Source organism: Rhineura floridana, chromosome 2 (genome assembly GCF_030035675.1).
Source record: "Rhineura floridana isolate rRhiFlo1 chromosome 2, rRhiFlo1.hap2, whole genome shotgun sequence".
Lineage (NCBI taxonomy): Eukaryota > Metazoa > Chordata > Lepidosauria > Squamata > Rhineuridae > Rhineura > Rhineura floridana.
This window is the reverse complement of record NC_084481.1, coordinates 116,233,271-116,253,731: the sequence shown is the minus strand read 5'-3', so window position 1 is coordinate 116,253,731 and position 20,461 is coordinate 116,233,271. Positions and strand designations below refer to the sequence as shown.

Genomic DNA, 20,461 nt, shown 5'->3' with positions numbered 1-20,461 from the left:
TTCCCTGCTATCTTTTAAGACAGGTAGTAAACTGGAAATGGACTGCCTTCAAGTCAATCCCAACTTATAGCGACCCTATGAATAGGGTTTTCATGTAAGCGGTATTCAGAGGGGGTTTACCATTGCCTCCATCTGAGGCTAGTCCTCCCAGCTGGCTAGGGCCTGCTCAGCTTGTCTCAGCTGCACAAGCCAGCACCTTCCTTGTCCGCAACTGCCAGCTGGGGGGCAACTGGGCTCCTTGTGACTATGCAGCTTGCCCACAACTGCACAGGTGGCAGGGCCCGTAACACCTGAGCCACTCACAGTGAGGTGATCTTTAGCTGGCCCTTTACATCCAGGAAACATGAGCGGGGATTTGAACTCGCAGACTGTGGACTCCCAGCCAGGCTATCCTCCTCACTGTGCTATACCAGCTGTCCAAGACAGGTAGCAGTGACTTGTTATTGATTGCCCATTCCTTACTTGGCATTTAAGGTCAGAGTTAAGTACAGTTAAGTAAGCACTCGGGTCCTGCTTGCGGGCTTCCCCCAGGCACCTGGTTGGCCACTGTGAAAACAGGATGCTGGACTAGATGGGCCACTGGCCTGATCCAGCAGGCTCTTCTTATGTTCTTATGTACACATGGGAAGTATATCTGTATACACAGTTTTACAAAACATCTTTTTTGCAAGGTGTATGCTGCAAAGCCTCCTCTAGTATGTACACCTTAATGTGGTGGGGGCATTTGAGAGTGTCAAAGAAGCTGGGAGCAATGCCATCAGGAATCTAGACCAAGAGGCTAGACTCCTACCAGGGTCACCCAAGGTGGAATGGTCAGAGCTGAGACATCAGACTAAGATGCATCGAGACTCAGAGGAAGGCAATGGTAAATCATCTCTGAATACCTCTTACCACGAAAACCCTATGAATAGAGTATCCAAAATGCAACACAAGATAGTGCTGGAAGATGAGACCCCCAGGTCAGATGTCACTCAGCGAGCTACTGGGAAAGAACAATGGACAAGCTCGAGCAGCGCAGTGACTAATGATGCAACTGGGTCAAAGCCAAAAGGAAGCCAGGAGGTTGATGTGCACAGATGCGAAAGGAGAGTCTGGAGTTGTACGACGCACACAATAGGAACATGGAATGTGAGAAGTACGAACCAGGGAATGTTAGAAATGGTCAAGCAAGAAATGGAACGCATTAATATTATAATACTTGGCATAAGTGAATTAAAATGGATGGGAATGGGATATTTTCATCAGGCAACTACAAAATATGCAGGAAAATTAAGAAATGGGGTTGCTTTAATAGAAGTGATGTAGCAAAAGCAATTAAGAGCTATAACTCAAGGATTGAGCAAGTGATATCAATGAGATTTAATGGGAAACCTATTAACATAACCATCATCCAAGTCTACGCTCCAACGGTAAACACAGAAGAAGAGGAATTGGAGAGATTTTAAGCATACGTATAGGAAGAAATTGATCACAAACCAAAACAAGATGTCCTGATAATCATGGGGGACTGGAATGCATAAGTAGATAAGAGAGAATTCTTGTAAACACATTTTTTGAGCAACCAGAAATATGACTGTACATGTGGACATCACCAAATGGTCAATATAGGAATCAAATTGATTATATAATTGGTAGCAGAAGACGAGAAGTTCCATACTTTCTGCGAAAACAAGACTAGGAGCAGATTGCGGTACAGATCATGAACTGGTCATATCGAAAAGCAGCGTAAAGCTAAAGAAGAAGAACAAAGCAATCATAATGCCAAAATAAAATTTAAATAACATCCCAGAAGAATATAAAGATCAAATAAGGAACAGATTTGAGCCTTTAAACTTAGTTGATAGACAACCAGAAGAACTATGGAGTAAAGTCAGAGACGTTATCAGGGAAGAAGGCAAAAAGACAATACCTCTAGTTAAAAAGAAAGACCTCAATGGATGACTGACAAAACTCTTAAAATAGTTAAAGAAAGAAGGAAAGCCAAAGCAGAAGGAAATAGAAACATGGTTAGAACCTCAAACGCAATAATACAGCGACTAGTATGTAGGGACAAAGAGAACTATTACAATAGTTATTGTATAGAAATAGAAGAGGACAACAAAAAGGTAGAATAAGAGCCCTATTCCAAAAGATTAGAGAAATGAAAGGAAAATTTAAACCAAGAGTAGGGATGTTGAATAATCAACAGGGGAACACACTGACTGACCGAGATGAAATAAAAGGAAGATGGAAGCAATACACTGAAGAACTCTGTAAAAGAGATGCTAGGATGACAGATTCATTCATGGAGGAACTATATGATGAAGAACCAGAAATTTTAGAATGTGAGTTGAAAGCTGCTCATAAAATACTTGGAAAAACCAAATCACCAGGAACACAGAGTTGCTACAAGTTACTGAGACGGAATCTGTCCAAATTTTGACAAAAAAATTGTCAACAACTACAGAAAACTAAACAATGGCCCACAGACTGGAAGCATTCAATATATATCCCAGTTCCAAAGAAAGGAGATTCCAGGGAATGCAGTAATTATCAAACTATTTCCTTAATATCCCATGCAAGTAAAGTGATGCTCAAGATTCTACAACAAAAGCTCTTACCATATATGGAGTGAGAAATGCGAGACGTCCAAGCTGGATTTAGAAAAGGAAGAGGTACCAGAGATCATATCGCAAACATACATTGGATAATGGAATGAACCAAGGAATTTCAGAAGAAAATCACCTTGTGCTTTATAGATTACAGCAAAGTCTTTGATTGTGTAGATCACAAAAAACTATGGAATGCTTTAAAAGAAATGGGGGTGTCACAACATCTGATTGTCCTGATGTGCAACCTATACTCTGGACAAGAGGCCACTGTAAGGACAGAATATGGAGAAACCAATTGCTTCCCAGTCGGAAAGAGTGTGAGACAGGGGTGTATTTTATCCTATTTGTTTAATCTATGTGCAGAACATATACAGAAAGCAGGATTGGACCAAGATGAAGGAGGTGTGAAAATTGGAGGGGAAATATCAGTAGTTTAAGATATGCAGACAATACCATACTACTAGCAGAAACCAGTAATGATTTGAAATGAATGCTGTTGAAAGTTAAAGAGGAAAACACAAAAGCAGGACTACAGCTGAACGTCAGAAAGACTAATGTAATGACAACACCATTTTTGTAACTCTAAAGTTTGTTATGATGTGTGCTCTTGGGAAGCTGAGTGTGTGAACTTGCCACCCACTCCTATGAAACACCCCTTCTTGAGTGTAGGGGAATCTTTTGCTAAGGATAAAACAAGTGCTTTGCCCTGAAGTGTGCCTAATTGGTGTGTGTGTGAGAGGGAGAGGGAGAGGGAGAAATATGCAGGTCCAAACCAAAATAGAGAGAGAAAAATATGCAGGTCCAAACCAAAATAGTGAGAGAAAGAGAAGAATAGCATTACAAAAATACTGGGTGCGTGGCATCTTAATCATTAATATCCTAACCCATTCATCACTTTAAGCTAAAGAGATCAAAGGACCCTATTATTATGAAGAGTGACAGGTAGGAGAAATTACCTGTCCTAGGCCCTGAGTGGGCAGTGAAATACAGCTGAAGCGATGTGGAAACAGGAAGGGATCTCTTGGTCTCAAGGTTGGCACCGAGACCCAGACTCTCTCCCTGGTTCTTTCCCAGCAGTCCTGCCTTGAGAGTGTTGTTTTTGAGCGTGGCTACACTGGTTGGAGCTCAGATCACCATCTACCCCCCTTCTTCTTCTCACTAGATTCAAGCCTCAGTTTTAAAAAGCCTTTTTCTCTCTCCTCCTCCTGCCAAGGAGGGGTCTGCGCATCTGGTGACTCTCTCTCTCTCTCTGTGTGTGTTCTTGCTGACACTGAAAAAACTCAGACTACTTCTAATGAACAATGGGATTATTCTGTTAGACGGCAGAAAGGATCTCTGCCAAGGAGAAGATAATATGTATTCAGTAGCTTTTAGTTAATTTTGTGTCTCAACAGCTGCCCTTGTTGTCCTTTGCACAATGCCTCAGAAACGCAAATCCAGCCATAAAAAAAGGGAGGGGTGTGGGGTGGGAGTTTTAGTTTCTGGCCTTGCACCTCCTGGATTCCACTTGAACCAAAATGGGGTTAGCCAAGCAGTTGTAACAAGTTGACAATGAGGACACTGAACTTGTTAAGGATGATCAATACCAAAATGGACCAATTAACCGAAATGGGACAATAGTCAAGAAATCAGAAGAAGGCTAGGACTGGGGAGGGCAGCTATGAGAGAACTAGACAAGGTCCTCAAATGCAAAGATGTATCATTGAACACTAAAGTCAGAATCATTCGACCATGGTATTCCTGATCTCTAAGTATTGATGTGAAAGTTGGACAGTGAAAAATGTAGATAAGAGAAAAATCAACTGATTTGAAATGTGGTGTTGGAGGAGAGCTTTGCATGGACCACGAAAAAGACAAATAACTGGGTATTAGAAAAAATTCAACGAGTGCTATCATTAGAAGCTAAAATGCTGAAACTGAGGTATCATACTTTCGACACATAATGAGAAGATACGATTCACTAGAAAAGACAATAATGTTGGGGAAAACAGAAGGGAGTAGAAAAAGAGGAAGACCAAACGAGATAGATTGATTCCATAAAGGAAGTCACAGACCTGAATTTACAAGATCTGAACAGGGTGATTTGTAACAGATGCATTCGGAGTCCTTGATTCATAGGGTTTGACTTGAAGGCACATAACAACAATGCTACAAAAACAACATGTGATCCCTTTTGCTAGGGAAGCTAGAGGTGGGCATTGGGCTCACCTAGCAAAAGGGACACTTGCATGACCATCACAGATGATGGTTGACACCTGTTTAGGGGAAACATTATCCCAAATAATTAACTATTTCTACATATTAACTATTTCTACATATGTGTGACTTGCTTTATAGCATCAGTATGAATAATTTCTTAAGGCCAGTGATAATATTCAGTTCTTCCTCACTGCTACCCTCTGAGGAAGGCCATTGTTCCTGCATTTTAACAGCTGGGATATGAGAGAGTAAAATTGTCAAATGGTGAAAAAATGGTCATCTGAAACACCTTCCTCCTTCCCCAAATATGTCGGGAGAATAGACTGCAGTGATATACAAAATTACTTGGGAGTAAGCCCCATTGCCCATGTACATGATTGTACTGTAAGTCTGTTGTTCTCGCCATATATTGGCATTCACCAACCTGGTGACTTTCAGACATTTTGGACTAAAACTCTCATTGCTCCCCATGTGCTGGCTGGGGCTGATGGGGGCAGGGATTGTAGTCCAAAACATCTGACAGTTATTTCCAGCTGAACAACTCTTTTGTACTGCAGTAATTCATGACCTGTTGAGAGCTGTGGCTGCATTTGTGGCATCAGGCAGCAAAGAAGTGTAGAAATCTGATGAGCAGTTCCAATTGACCTTTTCCTGTGGCAGCCCTGGTTTTTCATCAGATCATGCTTGTATTTAACCATGGTACTGCAGTCTGAGAGCCAAAACCTCTATGCAAACAGCCTAGATCGGCCTGGCTTCTGAAGCTGTCTCCCTACCTGCAGACCTCAGCTCCTTTTTCACATAGGAGGCTAAATATATGTAGCCTGGCAGAGCCACTTAAGTCAAATATGTGTCAAAAGAAAGCCCAGTCTAAGAAAATGGCACGTGGCTGGGATTTCACTCAAAGGATTGACCTAGGCTTGCTTTTAGCTGTACTGCCTTGGGCTGAATATATACTGAATTTTGATGGATTGGGTGTTGGTGCAAGTATTCATTTGACAGACTGCTAAAATCTGGGCTGATGAAATAAACACATGCAGTTGCAGTTGTCACATGCTGAAAAGTTATGCCTTCTGAAATTATGAATATAGAAAATATTAGCCAGTTCTCAATGTTCTGCCTCATTATTGCACTCTGGCTAGCAACATCATGCTCAAAAGGAAATGGTTTTGCAAGGTGGAGGTGGGCTGATATTTTAAATTTATTTAAAATATTTGTGTGTTGCCCTACAAGCATTGCTTAGAAAAGCAAGAGAAAAACTGCATGAGTAAAAGAACAAAAATCTGTGAAAATCAAAGCATCTTCTTGTGGTGCCAAAAAGATTGTAATGTTGGGATTAGACAAACCTTTCTGGGGAGGGAATTCCACAAGTCTTCATAATCTAGTCTAGTCACTACCTGCCTTACTGCTGATGGTGGAGAGGCTCTGAAGATGCCCTCAGTACCTGGGCATGTTGATATTCGTGCAAGCATTCATTCAGGTATCTGCCTCCCAAACCAGGTCTTTTAAGGTAAGCACCAGCTCTTTGAATTTTCATCAGAAAGGAATGGTAGCTAGTGAAATTCGAATGTGTTCAAAATGATCATTCACAGTGGAGACTGACAATTATGTTGAGGGACAGAAGGCTGTATCCTATTACGCTGCCAAACCACTTGGTAGAACATGTCTTTCCTTCCTCCACAACTGATTTGACTGACTGCTGGTATGGAGAGGTTTTCTGCTTTCTTCTGCTTGAGACACCTGAATTGTTTTACTAAAGCAGGGGTAGCCAATATCGTGCCTTCCAGATGTGGTTAGAATCCAGCTTCCATAAGCTACAGCCAGCATGGCCAACGGTCAAGGATGATTGGAGTTGTAGTCCAGAAACTTCTGGAGAGTCCCATGTTGGCTACTGCTGTATTAAAAAACATTTTGAGTCACAAAGCCCCTCTGGCATGGGAGCACCTTGCTTACTCCTGCTTGTTCAGTTGCATTGCTGTAAATTTCAGTTTAGTAAGCTTAATGTATGGATAATCCTTGCTTAGAAAGGATAATGAACTTTAGGTACATTTCAACCATATGATCCCTCCATTATTTATATCATGGGTAGCCAATGTGGTGCCCTCCAGATGTTTTGGACTACAACTCCCATAATCCCTGACTATTGGTTATATCGGCTGAGGCTGATGGGATTTGTAGTCCAGAATATCTGGAAGGCACCACATTGATTACCCCTGATTTATATTATATATTTCAAAAAGCCTCCCTAGGAATTACCTTTAAGAACACAATTCATTTTATTTATATATCTATTTTGCCTCACTTCCTAGTGATGGCTGAGAGGGAGTGCAGTCCCATGTTCTTATAAACAGAAATCACTTGGATGCAATTCTGGTGAATGGCCAGCAGCACCACACATGGACACAGACCACTGATGTCATCAACCATCCTCGGAACTGACCATTCACCGGCAGTGTGCCTGCTAGTGCTGTCAGTGTGTCTCTCTGTTAATCAAGTTATGGTTTCAGAAAGGACAGGGGCCCCTCTCATCCCCAGTCAGCACTCAGCTTTGAGCACCACTCCATCTTAGTGACCCACAGCTGTTCCCTGCCTAGCTCCTGAAGAATATTGGGAAGTTGTTTTGTGTGCAGCGTGGGCGAGAGGTACAAATAACAATTAGAATGTTAAAAAGCCTATTTCCAACAATACTCATTTTTCTTTATGAAGAAACTCTGAAAGTGACAACAAGAAGTCTGATGACAGTGGCCTTGGATACAGATGTGATGATACCATGTGATATCTCTGAATACAGTACTCCACAGCTGGATATCACAAAAACTGCTGTTGAATGGCATTGGAAGACTTCTGTAGAGGAGACGGAAAAAATAGTATACTCTGTTGTTTCTAGAGTGCATTGGTCATCTAGAAACAATGTAAGAATGGATGAAAATAATCTCAAAAAAGGCAATGCTGCACTTTTCCTCCCACAAATACAGCTTAGTGAAGGAGGAACGTACAGGTGTTTTGTGATTGTTACCCCAGATCAAGCTGAAGGAGTCACCGTTATAGAGCTATTTGGTAAGTGGTTTGTAGAGAACAAATTTGTTATTTAAAATTCCCCAGTATTTCTGAGTTCTAAGTAACCACAGTAACTTTACTGTGTGAGCCAGTAATTAGAACAGAGAAACACTGAAAGGGAGCATGTTTTGTCCTTTTCCTCTTTCCAAATTACATTTGAAGCCCCACCAAGGTAAACACAGGTTTCGAACTTTATGAGGACTGGTTTGGAAAAGGCACCTGCTAGGCAACTGTGAGAACAGGATGCTGTACTAGATGGGCTACTGGCCTGATCCAGCAGGCTCTAATTATGTTCTTATGAAAAATGAGAGGTGGAGAAAGCATCGATCTTCTGCATTACTTCTTCACTGTAAATGACCTGCGGTGGAAGAGGTCTCCCCTCTTTGTTTCTTTCTCTTTTATTTTAAAAAAGGTGCTTTGCATTACAGAAAAGTATAGCTGCTGACTCATTCAAAGTTTTGCTACAAATTTCTTACATAACAAGTGGCAGCTGTAATAAATTGTTGCAGCATGGAATGCTTATACTAAGTAGTTAAGGCCTCCAGGGAGCCATACCATATTCCAGGATACTACATTCAATTTCTTTCCCCACATGTTTTCAGGGTTCCCTCCTTCCAACAGACACTCAGTCTTTTGTGACTCAGGCCTTATGTTCTGAGGGGACAGGTTGCCTCCTTAGGTTCTCACCTAATTTTGTTTGTACCAGGTGCAAACTTTCGTGTTCTTCCAAGCATGCTGACACCTCCTTCCTTTTTATTTATTTATTTAAAATATTTCTATCCTGCCCTTCTACCCTACAATACAGCCTTTCCCAACCAGTGTGCCTCCAGATGTTGTTGGACCACAATCCCCATCTTTCCTGACCATTGGCAATGCTGGCTGAGGCTGATGGGAGTTGTGGTCCAACAGCATATGGAGGCACACTGGTTGGGAAAGGCTGCTATAATAGGGCACGTAGGGCGGCTTACAATAAAATCACATACGTAATAAAATTGTACACAATAAAGGTCACAAAAATATTAAATTAAAATACATAAAATACAATTAAAATACATAAAATATAATTAAAATACATAAAATTATACACACACACTCATCTTTTGTCTCGGTAGCCTTGTTTTGGCTACATTGCAATTGTAACTTAGCAGCACCTGAGTTCACTGTTAGAGGGGAATAATATTACCATATATATTTGAAGAAACTTGAAGTAAAAAATTGGTTGGTTAGCTCAAATGACTATTTGAAATTTAGGTCCATATTGATATTTGTTTTGCCTTATTGCCCTTTTAGAATTGCCAGAGCACAAAGATGCATTGATAATAGAAGCTACAGCTGGAATAATTCTCTTCCCACAGTCTAGAGATTCTATATTTTATTAACCCTATGTATGTCCATATTTACATGCATATAAAATTGGAGTCACATCCTTCTGCGGAAAAAGACAGCATTACAATCACGGAAAACAATAGAATGATAAATAAATAGCAACAAAAAAAAGCAAAATGGGAATAAAAAAAGTACATTACCATCAATGATGGATAAAAATAACCCAGCCAGTATTTTAAAAGGCTGGAAAAAAATTAAAAAGCCTCACAAGCTCCGTTATTTACCTTTCTGTTTCTTTCCCTCAAGTTCTGCACATTCTCTGGTATTTTTTGCCCAAATTCTACATTTTCCTGGACTCCTCCTTTCTTCAAGTCTTTGTGTCTACATTATTTTCCTCAAAGGTCCTGCTTTCCAGGTCACTGCTTATTTTGTCCATTTTGATTAGCCACCCTGCCTTTTTTGTAATAACTTTTTATTAGTTTTCATCTTACAGTCAGCCATCCTGCCTCATGACCAGCCTTCCTAGTAGCCTCTGCCCTTCACACCCAGAGCAGGCAGCTCCTCTTCACCTTCAGTGCACTTTCTTCAGGGCTTCTGTTCTGTGCCCCTTACCTCAAGCCTCCTCCAGGCTTCTCTTTTTCAGACCATGTCCTTCTGAGAAACCCAGGGTATCATCTTCATTTGTATTTGCATTAGATTTTATGTGCTGTTTGCTTTTGGGGAGCCAATTGTTGTCTGAAAAATAGTAAAAAAATTAAATAAATACAGAAAATCTGACCCTTTTTCTCTCTCTGCATAGCTGAGCCTGCTGTCAATCTATCTCCCAGAGAAGTTACAATAGAAAAGGACAAGGAGAGGACACTGTCATGTACAGTGAATAAATTCTACCCTGGTTTGATTGAAGTTAACTGGGAAAAAAAATCCATATATACCTCGGATAAAATTGTATCTGCAGAAGATATTTGCATGGGCTCTTCTGTGAAAAATGGTGATGGCACTTTCAGTGTAACCAGTAAATTGAGGCTACAACCATCTTCACAAGATAATGGAAACATCTATCATTGTATTGTGAAACACAAATCATTTTCCATGCAAGTCTTCAATGCCACTTTGATAGTAACAGGTACTCTTTCTGTGGTCTTTTTCTATGCCTGCGTTACATCTAATTGGTGCCTTTCCATAAGTGCAGGGGCTTTTGACCCAGCAGAGGCATGCAGTAGCAAAAGGGAAAGGGATATTTGCCAGCCCCACTCCCTAGCGCCTCCCACAATTTTTTTGGGAGGGTCTCCAGTGCAAGGAGCACTATCAGTTTGATTCCATCCTACTTTCTGAATCATAGCTAGTTTCTCTTTCAAGGATTCATTGACGGGGGATTCTGGGATTTGTTGAACTGTTGGTGCTAGATGAAATTGAAGACACAGGTTTGCAGCAAAGTTAGGTCTTTATTGGTTACGTGCTCATGGTCAGTCTCCCATGATGTTGGTGGAGAGCTGCAACATAGCACTGTTTGCCTGGGTTTTTATACATTCCAGGACAAAGACCATTACCGAATCAGACGGTTAAACATCAGCATTACATAGGCATTACATAGACATTGCATAGGCGTTGCATTATGCTCTAGTCAATTTGGCAATGTTCAGGACTTCACATATCAGTACATTTTCGCTATGAGCTAAGCATTTCAGTTAATGCAATCCTTCCTATGTCTTGGAGAGTACAGGAATGTTCAGTGCCTGTTCAGTGTTATCTTACAGAGTTCAAGCAGTACTATACATCTGTGCGCAGTCAGGGAAGACAGCTCTGAAAAGAAAAAGGTTCTGGCTGCCTACTAAACTATTAAAATATGATAAACCTTTATAGCTTTATAAAAGAATATATTTTGCTTATTGTTTGTATATAAAAAAATCTCCATCATCATATCACGCTTACAGACGCATTTGTGTTAGGGATTCCTTGCTAGGGATCACTAGGAAAGGATAAAAAACAAAACAGCCAATATTGTAATGTCTTTAACAAATGGATGGTGCAGCCACACTTGGAGTACTGTGTACATTTCTGGTCATTGCATCTCAAAAAGGACATTGTAGAGCTGGAAAAGGTGGAGAAAAAGAGCAACCAAAAATGATGTGGTGGTGGAACTGTATTAGGAAAGGTTACAACTAAGAAAGGTTTGTTTACTCACTTTTTTCTAAACTAAAAAATAAAGGGGAACATGCTTGAAGTATATAAAATTAAGCACTATGTGGATGGTAGTGTTTCTCCCTCAACACTAGAATCAATCTGGGATCATCCAATGATGTTTACTGGTGAGAGATCCAGGGCGGACAAATGGAAGTACTTTTTTCACACAGTGCATACTTACAGAATTCACTGCTGTGAGGTGGTATGTTAATGGGCATTAGCTTTGTTGGCTTTAAAATGTGATTAGATAATCACATAAATTAGATAAAGTTATGGAGGTTGTGATCACTGTATGCTGCCTCCAGGAGTACAGGCAGTATGCCTCTGAATACATGTTTCTGGGGAACTGCCACAATGGCTATGTTCTGCCTCTACAGCTGGAGGCAGCATGCTTCTGGATACCAGTTGCTGGAAACCGCTGGAGGGAAGAGTGCTGTTGCACTCGGGTCCTGCTTGCAAGTTTCGCATAGATATCTGGTTAGTCAGTGTGAGAACAGGATGCTGGACTAGATGGGCCTTTGGCCTGATCTAGCAGGTTCCTCTTACGTTCTTAACAACAGTGGGAGAGGCCTATTGCTGTCATGTCCTGCTTTTGGACTTTCCATAGTCATGCTGGACCAGATAGGCCTTTGGTCTGATCCAGTAACTGGGCTTTTCTTATATACAGTTGGAATCAATGAGGCTAAAAAAGAGTTTCATTTTGCCACGATTATGCTGAATAGTTGAATATGAAATATTATCAAAAGGCTGCAAAAAGACTAATCCATTTTGGTATGCTGTGTGAATATTTCTCCTCTTTACAGATCCTCCAGCAAATTTAAACGGGTTAGTTGTTCTGCCTGTTTTATTATTGCTTGGTGTGATCGCTGGAATTGTGTACATTACCTATTTTCAGAAACGTAAGTAATTTAAAATATTTTATGTAGTTATTAAGATGGTACACCAAAGATTGATACAGGGCCATTTACAAAAATAAATTATATAAAACATGATACATCCACTGTGTTCATGATTATTAAAGTAAATAAGGTTTATCCTTGGTAAGCTTAGTTCTGAAATATGTGAAATACCTGTAATGGAGAAACAATAATCCAGGCACCTAAAAGTCTAATTGTCAGTGATGATAAATCATGAGTTTTTTTTTTAAGTGGCTAAGTTTTATTTTCTGAATAAATTGGTTTAATCCCTGGCATCTCCAGGTGGGGCTTGGAGACGCTCTGTCTAAAACCCTGGAGAGCAGCTGCTACTCAGTATGGACAGTATTGAGCTAGATGCACCAATGGTCTGACTCAGGATAAAGCAGCTTCCGAGGTTTCTGTCTGGGCACCTGGGAACTTCAAATGCTTTTCCAGTCTTGATCTCTACACACCTGTGGAAATGTAGTAGAACTTTGCCTTTTCAAAAAGCAATCAAATTCAATTTACACACACAAAAAATATTTATTTATAAATGATATTTATTAGTCATTTTTAAAAAAATGGAACTCAAAGTGACTTACAAAAAAAATTGTGCTCAAAGTTGCTTACCATAGAAGCAAACAACAATTGCAAAAACAATTTCATAATAAAATTATACAAGAGCAGTAATAAAACAATAACAAATGTCACAGCAAACACAAAAACCTTTTCAGTACTATAACATTACATTCTTTAGCAGGCCACATTACACCTCGTGGCAATATGGCAAAAATAAAAGAAAATTAAGACAGTTTCAGCTTTACTCCTAGAAACACCCCACCCATGATGTTACTTGCAGTCCCTGAAAAGTAACTCGCAGTTACTCTGAAAAAAATTCAGTTTTAACATGTTGTGTTATGGGATATTTTCACTCAAGCTCCAGGAAATTCCAGCAGGGAAGGGCCATGTCCTGAACAGATGCATTATATAGGCAATGTTGATATGGTATAGTATTCCATGCTGCAGTTAGTTCTAGCTTCACCACTTCCTTGAAGCTAGATGGCTGTCAGTGGCAGCGAGGTGGACCCAAGTCCCAGATTTGTCTGTTCACTGGAATAGTTGCATGGAGTCTATGCAACAGAGGCAACCATTCCACAATGAAAGTATCAAACTGGCAACCAGTACCATCCACATAGAATGACAGGCCATCTAGTCCAACACCCTGCCACAGGTAAAGCACCCCTTCCCTCTTTTACTCAGCTTTTTTTTCTGATTCTGCACTATAGGAAATATTAAGATACTGGACAAGATTCTTTTTTTGCAGGATTACAAAACCAACCAAATCCTGTGTGGGAGATGTACAAGGGGAGTAAGGAGCCATGCTTCACCTGTGGCTATCCTGCACTAAGCAAAGAGTTGGACTAGATGACCTTTAAGACCCCTTTAAACTCTTGTCATTCTATATGGATGGTATTCTTGGGTACTTGTAACATGTCATGGTAGCTTTGATTGAGCTGGAAGTAACCACAGCATAGGATACCATACCATATATCCACCTGTACTGCCTAAATATTGCCTTAAGTGCTGCAATTTCCCAGCCTTTTGGAGCTTGAGTGAATATGGAAGGCCCCTCATACAACATGTTAAAGCAACCACTTTTGTTCATTGAATTATCATTCTATTCACTGATTATCACAGAGGAAAAATTATCTTCCACATCAGAGTGACGCCTTATTCAAGTTCATCTGCTGTGAATCCCTTACTAAAATCCCTGCTTCTAACTTCTGGCTTTCTGTCATATCATCCCCACACTTTGCCAAACTGGTTTCTTAAACAAGGCTATTCTGATGCCCAGCCTAACCGAACTTCTCAAGTTAAATCTCCCTAGTCTCGCTGTGCCAGCTCTTTATCCAGCCCTCTCCTTTTTTCCCAACTCTCCTTTATCTAATCTGCACTGCAAGCTCTCTGGACAGGGACCGTGTCACTTTATCTTTGGTACAGCATATTGCACATTGCTATTTGCTAGATAGCAGTCACTGGCATTTGTAACGGACAGAATGCGGTAATTTCAAAAGGGAGAAATAATGATGCTTTGTTGTACACTGTGGAAAGAATGTTCCTATTATGGATGACTTGCTATAATATCAACTGAAACATTGCTACAAATTTTTGCACCTGAAATTATTTTTGGAGCACCCATTCATTTTTTTGCTGTTCTTTATAGTTCCACCAGCAATAGTTACAATATTTGGAAATAAGGAATTGAAGCATTTGGAAGAAGCACAGATGGTCTTCTTGTTTTCTGGCTTTCGTCCAAAGACTTTAGAGGTAGCTTTTTTGTTAAAAACCAAAATCTGCAGTGAAAGACAGAAAATATTCTCTTGGAATTCTAAAGCAGCCGGCAATCCTGAACAAGGAGAAGAAATACTCCCTCTCTTCACTAGACAGGGAGAAGAAAATTTTCATCTTCTCAAGACTTTTTACCCAACTTTGAAAGAAACACAAAGGCGCACTTTTGACACTCGCTGCAAAATCTGCATAGTTCCAGATGTAAGGAAGCTGGATGAGTTTGAACTTACACTTGAAGTTAGACATGAAGCCCTTCCCTGTCGTTTTGTTACTGCAACACAATTGTTTAAAGTCATAGGTAAGTAGGAAAGATGGTCTGAAGTGATTACTTGGGATAATACCATGATCTTAATTTCACTGGCTGTTACAAGAATCTGCCAACACATGGAAAGTGGGAGCTGCATGAATGCAGTAGGGTGCTTTCTCCTGCCATCATAGCCAATGACAGTATGCAAAGGGAAGCAATGGAGGATTGCAGCCATGCTGTTTGATCAGTCTACAAAAATTAATGATACGCTTGAAAGGCAGCATATAAAGGTTAAATGTGGACTGTAAGATGGAAAAGTGGAATATACATTCTTAATTATTTATGAACAAACAATAGTACAATCAAGAGACCTTGGAGAGTATGTATCCAGAGCTTGGAAAAGTTACTTTTTTGAACTACAGCTCCCATCAGCCTAATCCAGTGGCCATGTTGCCTAGGGCTGATGGGAGTTGTAGTTCAAAAAAGTAACTTTTCCAAGCTCTGTTTTTGTCAATATGTTATTACTTAAATATCCAGGCGTGGCTTGCCTGGTGGTGTGGAGCTGTAGCAACAGCCTCCTGACAGTACTTTTGCTGCTGCTTTCAGGGAGTGGTGAGGCAGCAGAGGTCAGGGCCGTGTGGGCACAACAGTGGGAGCACCTTATTGGATCTGCTAGTGCACCTCACATTCCCAACCTCACCTGCCTCTCTCGCCATCCAATAAAGTAGCAGCAATGTTGCTGCTGAGAGGCTATTGCTGGGGCTCTGCCCACCTGGGTAAGCCACTCCTGGGAATACCCACACCAATTTTGATCCAAAATGATTTTTACAATATCTATCTCCTGCCTGCTCAGCACATTCAAATAAGAAAAAAAGTATGGAGGGCTAATCTACAGGTGGAAGGATGTTGGTGTTGCCTATCCTAGATGGGTTTACGTTGCCCTAAAAGATAAAGTATGGATACTGGACTAGATCAGCCTTTGGTCTGATCTAGCAGGGCTCTTATTATTATACAGCCACAAGAGTCAGCACTGATTTTTCGCATTCTGCAATGTTAAATTGAAAATACCCTCCATGCCATTCTCGTGCTTCCCATAAGCTCATTTCAAAACAAAACCTTACAAAACTTATAGTCCTGAACTCAGAAACACTTGCTTAACAATCCTGTCAATTTTAATGGTGATAAAACAAAACAGTGGGGAGAATTGAGAGTTCAACGTGTAAAAAGAGAGTGGAAAAACCTGAGAGCCCTTTTCTGTCAGAGTTCTCAATATCTGTTGAAATTAATTAAAAATCAGCCATGTTTGCAGAGTACCTGTAATCCTATTACTGACCTTGCCCCACACTCTGACCTTCATCTTTTGCAGTTTAAAAGTTAAAAAAAAGCCTGGCTGATTTTTAATTAATTTAAGAATTATTGACTTAAACTCAATGATAATGTCGGGCATGCTCAGTAAGAACCAACTGTCAGTGTTCTAAAAGCCAGACTCCCAGCTGCTGGGCTTGCCTAATCGGCGCCACACCCACACCCGACTGATTTCACTTGAGACAGTCATGGCTTCCCCCAAAGAATCCTGGGAAGTGTAGTTTGTGAAGGGTGCTGAGAGGAGACTCCTGTTCCGCTGACAGAGCTCCAGTGGCCAGAGTGGTTTAACAGTCAGCTGCTCTGATTGAAGCTCTGTGAGGGGAACAGGGTGTCTCCTAGCAACTCTCAGCACCCTTCACTAACTACATTTCCCAGGATTCTTTAGGAGAAGCCATGACTGTCTAAAGTGAAATAAAGGATAGGGACAGTTTTGGTTTAAATTTGGGTGGGAGGCTACATGTGTTTGCTGTAGAATAAAAAGGTGGGGAAAATCTTGAAAAAGAATAATACTGTTCACAATGTTTTCCTTTTGGAAAGGAAAGGGGCTTCTCCTCTGCCCAGTGCCCACCCACCCAATCTCCTCCCCCTCCCCTCTCCCCTCCCAGGTCAGTTTCACTTATCCTAAGCATGATTGCACAGGAGTAAATCCCAGTGAACTCAAAAAGCATGCAAATGATAAAACCTGCCCTCCCCTCCTCCTCCCTATCGCCTCCCTCTTGTTCCTTCCTTCACCCCTCCCTTCCCCTCCCCCATCCCCTTCCAATCCCCTTGTTCCCACTCCTCCCCCTCCCCCTCCCCCTCCTCCTACCCAATGGTCAGTTTTACCTATCCTAGGACTATGACCTAGGAGACCAGAGTTGGAATCCCTACACAGCCATGAAGCTCACTGTGTGACCTTGGGCCAGTCACTGCCTCTCAGCCTCAGAGGAAGGCAATGGTAAACCCCCTCTGAATACCGCTTACCCTGAAAACCCTATTCATAGGGTTGCCGTAAGTCGAAATCGACTTGAAGGCAGTCTATTTCATTTTCAAGCATGATTGCATGGGAGTAAATCCCATTGAACTCAAAAAGCATGCAAATGATCAAACCTAGCCTCCCCTCCTCCCCCCTCCCCCTCCCTCCCATCACCTCCCTTTTTTCCATTTCTCCCCTTCCTTCATCCCTTCCTTCATCCCTCCCCTTCCAATCCCCTCCTTCTCCCACTCCACCTTCTTCCTACCCTCTTCTCTCCCCTCCTCCTCCTCCCCCATGATCAGTTTTACCTATCCTAGCCATGATTGCACAGGAGTAAATCCCGTTGAACTCAATAAGCATGCAAATGATCAGACCTGCCCTTTCCCTCTCCTCTCCCTTCCTTCTTCCTCTCCTCCCCTCTTCTTCCTCCTCCCCTGCCCACTCCAGGCTTCCCTCTCTATGGTCAGTTTTACCTATCCTAAGGTTAAGGTGTTGGACTATGGCCTGGGACACCAGGGTTCGAATCCCCACATACCATGAAGCTCACTGGGTGACCTTTGGCAAGTCACTGCCGCCCAGCCTCATGAAAACCCTATTCATAGGGTCGCCATAAGTCGGAATCGACTTGAAGGCAGTACATTTACATTTTTAAGCATATGCTCAGAGGTGCATGTTACCAAATTCTTCCAAGCTACACAGCAAGTGGATTGGACTGTGAAAGACCAACCCAAAGTGTGTTTGCATTTTGACAACTTTGTAGGGCAGTACAATATCTCAGAGAGGAGGTCAGGTCTCCTGCTCCCCTGGTGCATTCACTATAGCTACCCAATTTCCCTGCTTTTTAAAGTTTGATAGAAATATCTGTGGGCTATAGGTACATTCTTAAGCAGCAAGGATTTTTGCCTATTAGTGAATATTAACCCTAGATTTGAATCCAGATCTGTCCAGTCCCCTACTTCTAACAATACTTGGATATACAGTATTACGATAAATTACTCCCTCTTTTCCAATATTAAAACCTTGTGTTTTTTTCCTTTCCTAGCGGCACCATCACTGGATAAAGTTCAGTGCTCCACAGATGTACCAAATCCAGAGGAGCAGCTAACACTTAGTTGCAGAATTCACTCTTTTTTCCCTGAAATGATTGACGTCAAGTGGTATAAAAATGATGATGCAGTTTCAGAAAAACCAATTTTAAGCGAGCCCAAAAAAGACCGTGATGGTCTTTTCTTTTGCAGCAGCAGCATAAAGTATTGCCCCCAAGTATCAGATAGGGGAAAGATATTTGTTTGTAAAGCTAATATTTGTGGTTCACCTCTGTGCAAAGTATCTTTTTGGGAGATGAAAACCATAGGTAAGCTACAGACTTAAATAATAATTTTCATATTATATGTATTCTCTTCCGAAGCTAATCACAGAGCAGATGAGATAGGCATAACTTTTCGGTTAGAATAAAAATTCTGCTAAGGAATATACTTCCTGCAGATGGATAGCTGAACAAAAGTTTAAAATTGTCAGATTTTTTTCCCATTGAGCTGTTGACAAATTTTAGCTTTGAAATCTTTGGTTTTCTAATATATTGGATTTTCATTTTCCTTTCTGTAACCTTTCCACAATTGCTTTTTCTGCATCTGGCCAGATCAAAGTATACAGCTGTTCCTTATTAAGAGAAAAATCTTGACATTCAAACTTGTCCAGAAAATGGCTTCTTGTGCTGTGTAACTTCACCACTGTAGTGTAGAGCTGGGCAGTCTTAGTTTTGTGAAGTCTGCACTGTTTTGTTAGAGATCAGAGGTCCACCAACCAGATCCAGAAACAAAAAAGTGGCTTGAGGGTGGTCGTGGGAAGGGCACATACATTTCGAATGAGGATCAGTGTGGTCTGAGAACATATTCAGCCCAGAAATGTTGTTTTCCATACCAAAACTGAACTGACAAGTCACTTTGCACAAAAATCTACTATTTTCCTGATGGTGAAAGAGGGAGGGAGGCTGCTGCTGGTATTAACACCTGAAAATAAAAAAAACCCTTGTTGGTCTACTGTATATCATCCAGAGATGTACCAATAGATCTACCTCCGTATAGTAGTGTACCAGCAGGAATGCAGGATATATCCCAGGAAAAGAAAGATGCCTGTGATATGTGCAAAAAGGTAGCCATGCAATCTATATAGCGCACCCTACATGCCAGGACCAGTGAGATGGCTGAAACCAGTGAGAGCACATGGGACAACAAAAAGACTGCTCATTTGGCCTTGGAAAGCTTGTTTCAGGATTCCTAATGACCTGTTAAATACGTCATGAGAGCTCAGAATTAACCATTGTCACTCTTTTCCTTCCTTTCATGGCTGTGAGCATAAGTACAATAAACAGTATTAAGCGCAGTAACTGGTACTGCGCACAACATACAGTATCCAGAGTGCTTTACATTTCATTGGCAGCGTTCACACATAACAGAAAGCCAGGTTTCTGATTTATCAGGGTTAAAGCAACTTGCTAGTGTACAATGCCTGAATGCTCTCACTCCCTAGCGCAAGTGGGATAGATAAACCAGGAAGCACTAGCTGTGTGTTACAGCTAAGCTAAGGATCATAGTCTGTTTCTCCCTAATAAACTACAGTAGCCACCCAAACGGAAACCATTGTTTGCGGTTACTGAGCTGATTGTGGCTTGTCAGGAAAAAACAAGCCATGATCCATAATTCAAATGTAACACAAAGCTAAGGATTCCAGGTTTGTTTAACCCATTTGTGCCAAGGTCCGAGTGAAGCAGAAGTAACCAAGCAGCATGCACTAGCACACTGCTCATTCATGGTAAACCAAGATAAGACAGAAATGCTGGCTTGTTACATGGGAACACGGCCATTGAAAAGCTGGGTAGTATTTGACCATTAGGTTATGAAGAGAGAGTTTAAAAGAGAAATGCCTGGTAGAACTTAAGTCAGGGACTGATGGTGTCAAGGCTTTCCAGTGTATATCAAGCAGGGCTGCACTCCCCATGACTAGAAAAAGCTGGGTGTACAAAATTTAGCAAATATATACAAATGGTCTTTTGATTTGCATAGTTTATACAGGTTGCTGAATTTTGTTTTCTACAGCTATCTACTGTTGTGAATATTAGACAATCCCTTAAAAGTCAGCCTAATGTCACATACTAGGGTAAGAATGTATTAACTTTTCACCAAAGTGATTAAGTGGGTGCCTTCCTCTAGTCCTGTTTTATTGCTCATTCATTTTTTACTTTTTTTTTCTCTAGCTCATTTGTATATACATTTTGGTACTTCATTATAATCAGAATTGT

The 20,461-nt window shown here is 41.1% G+C and overlaps 1 protein-coding gene across 1 annotated transcript in view; it reads left to right on the top strand.

The window, feature by feature from the left end:
- Positions 1-20,461, top strand: part of NCR3LG1 (natural killer cell cytotoxicity receptor 3 ligand 1) — a 37,895-nt gene that overhangs the window by 1,395 nt on the left and 16,039 nt on the right. Inside the window, exons 2-6 of the mRNA XM_061610252.1 lie at positions 7,494-7,844; positions 9,970-10,293; positions 12,155-12,250; positions 14,472-14,894; positions 18,206-18,517. Of these exons, the coding sequence (XP_061466236.1) occupies positions 7,494-7,844; positions 9,970-10,293; positions 12,155-12,250; positions 14,472-14,894; positions 18,206-18,517 (1,506 nt within the window). The remainder of the gene's footprint in view (positions 1-7,493; positions 7,845-9,969; positions 10,294-12,154; positions 12,251-14,471; positions 14,895-18,205; positions 18,518-20,461) is intronic.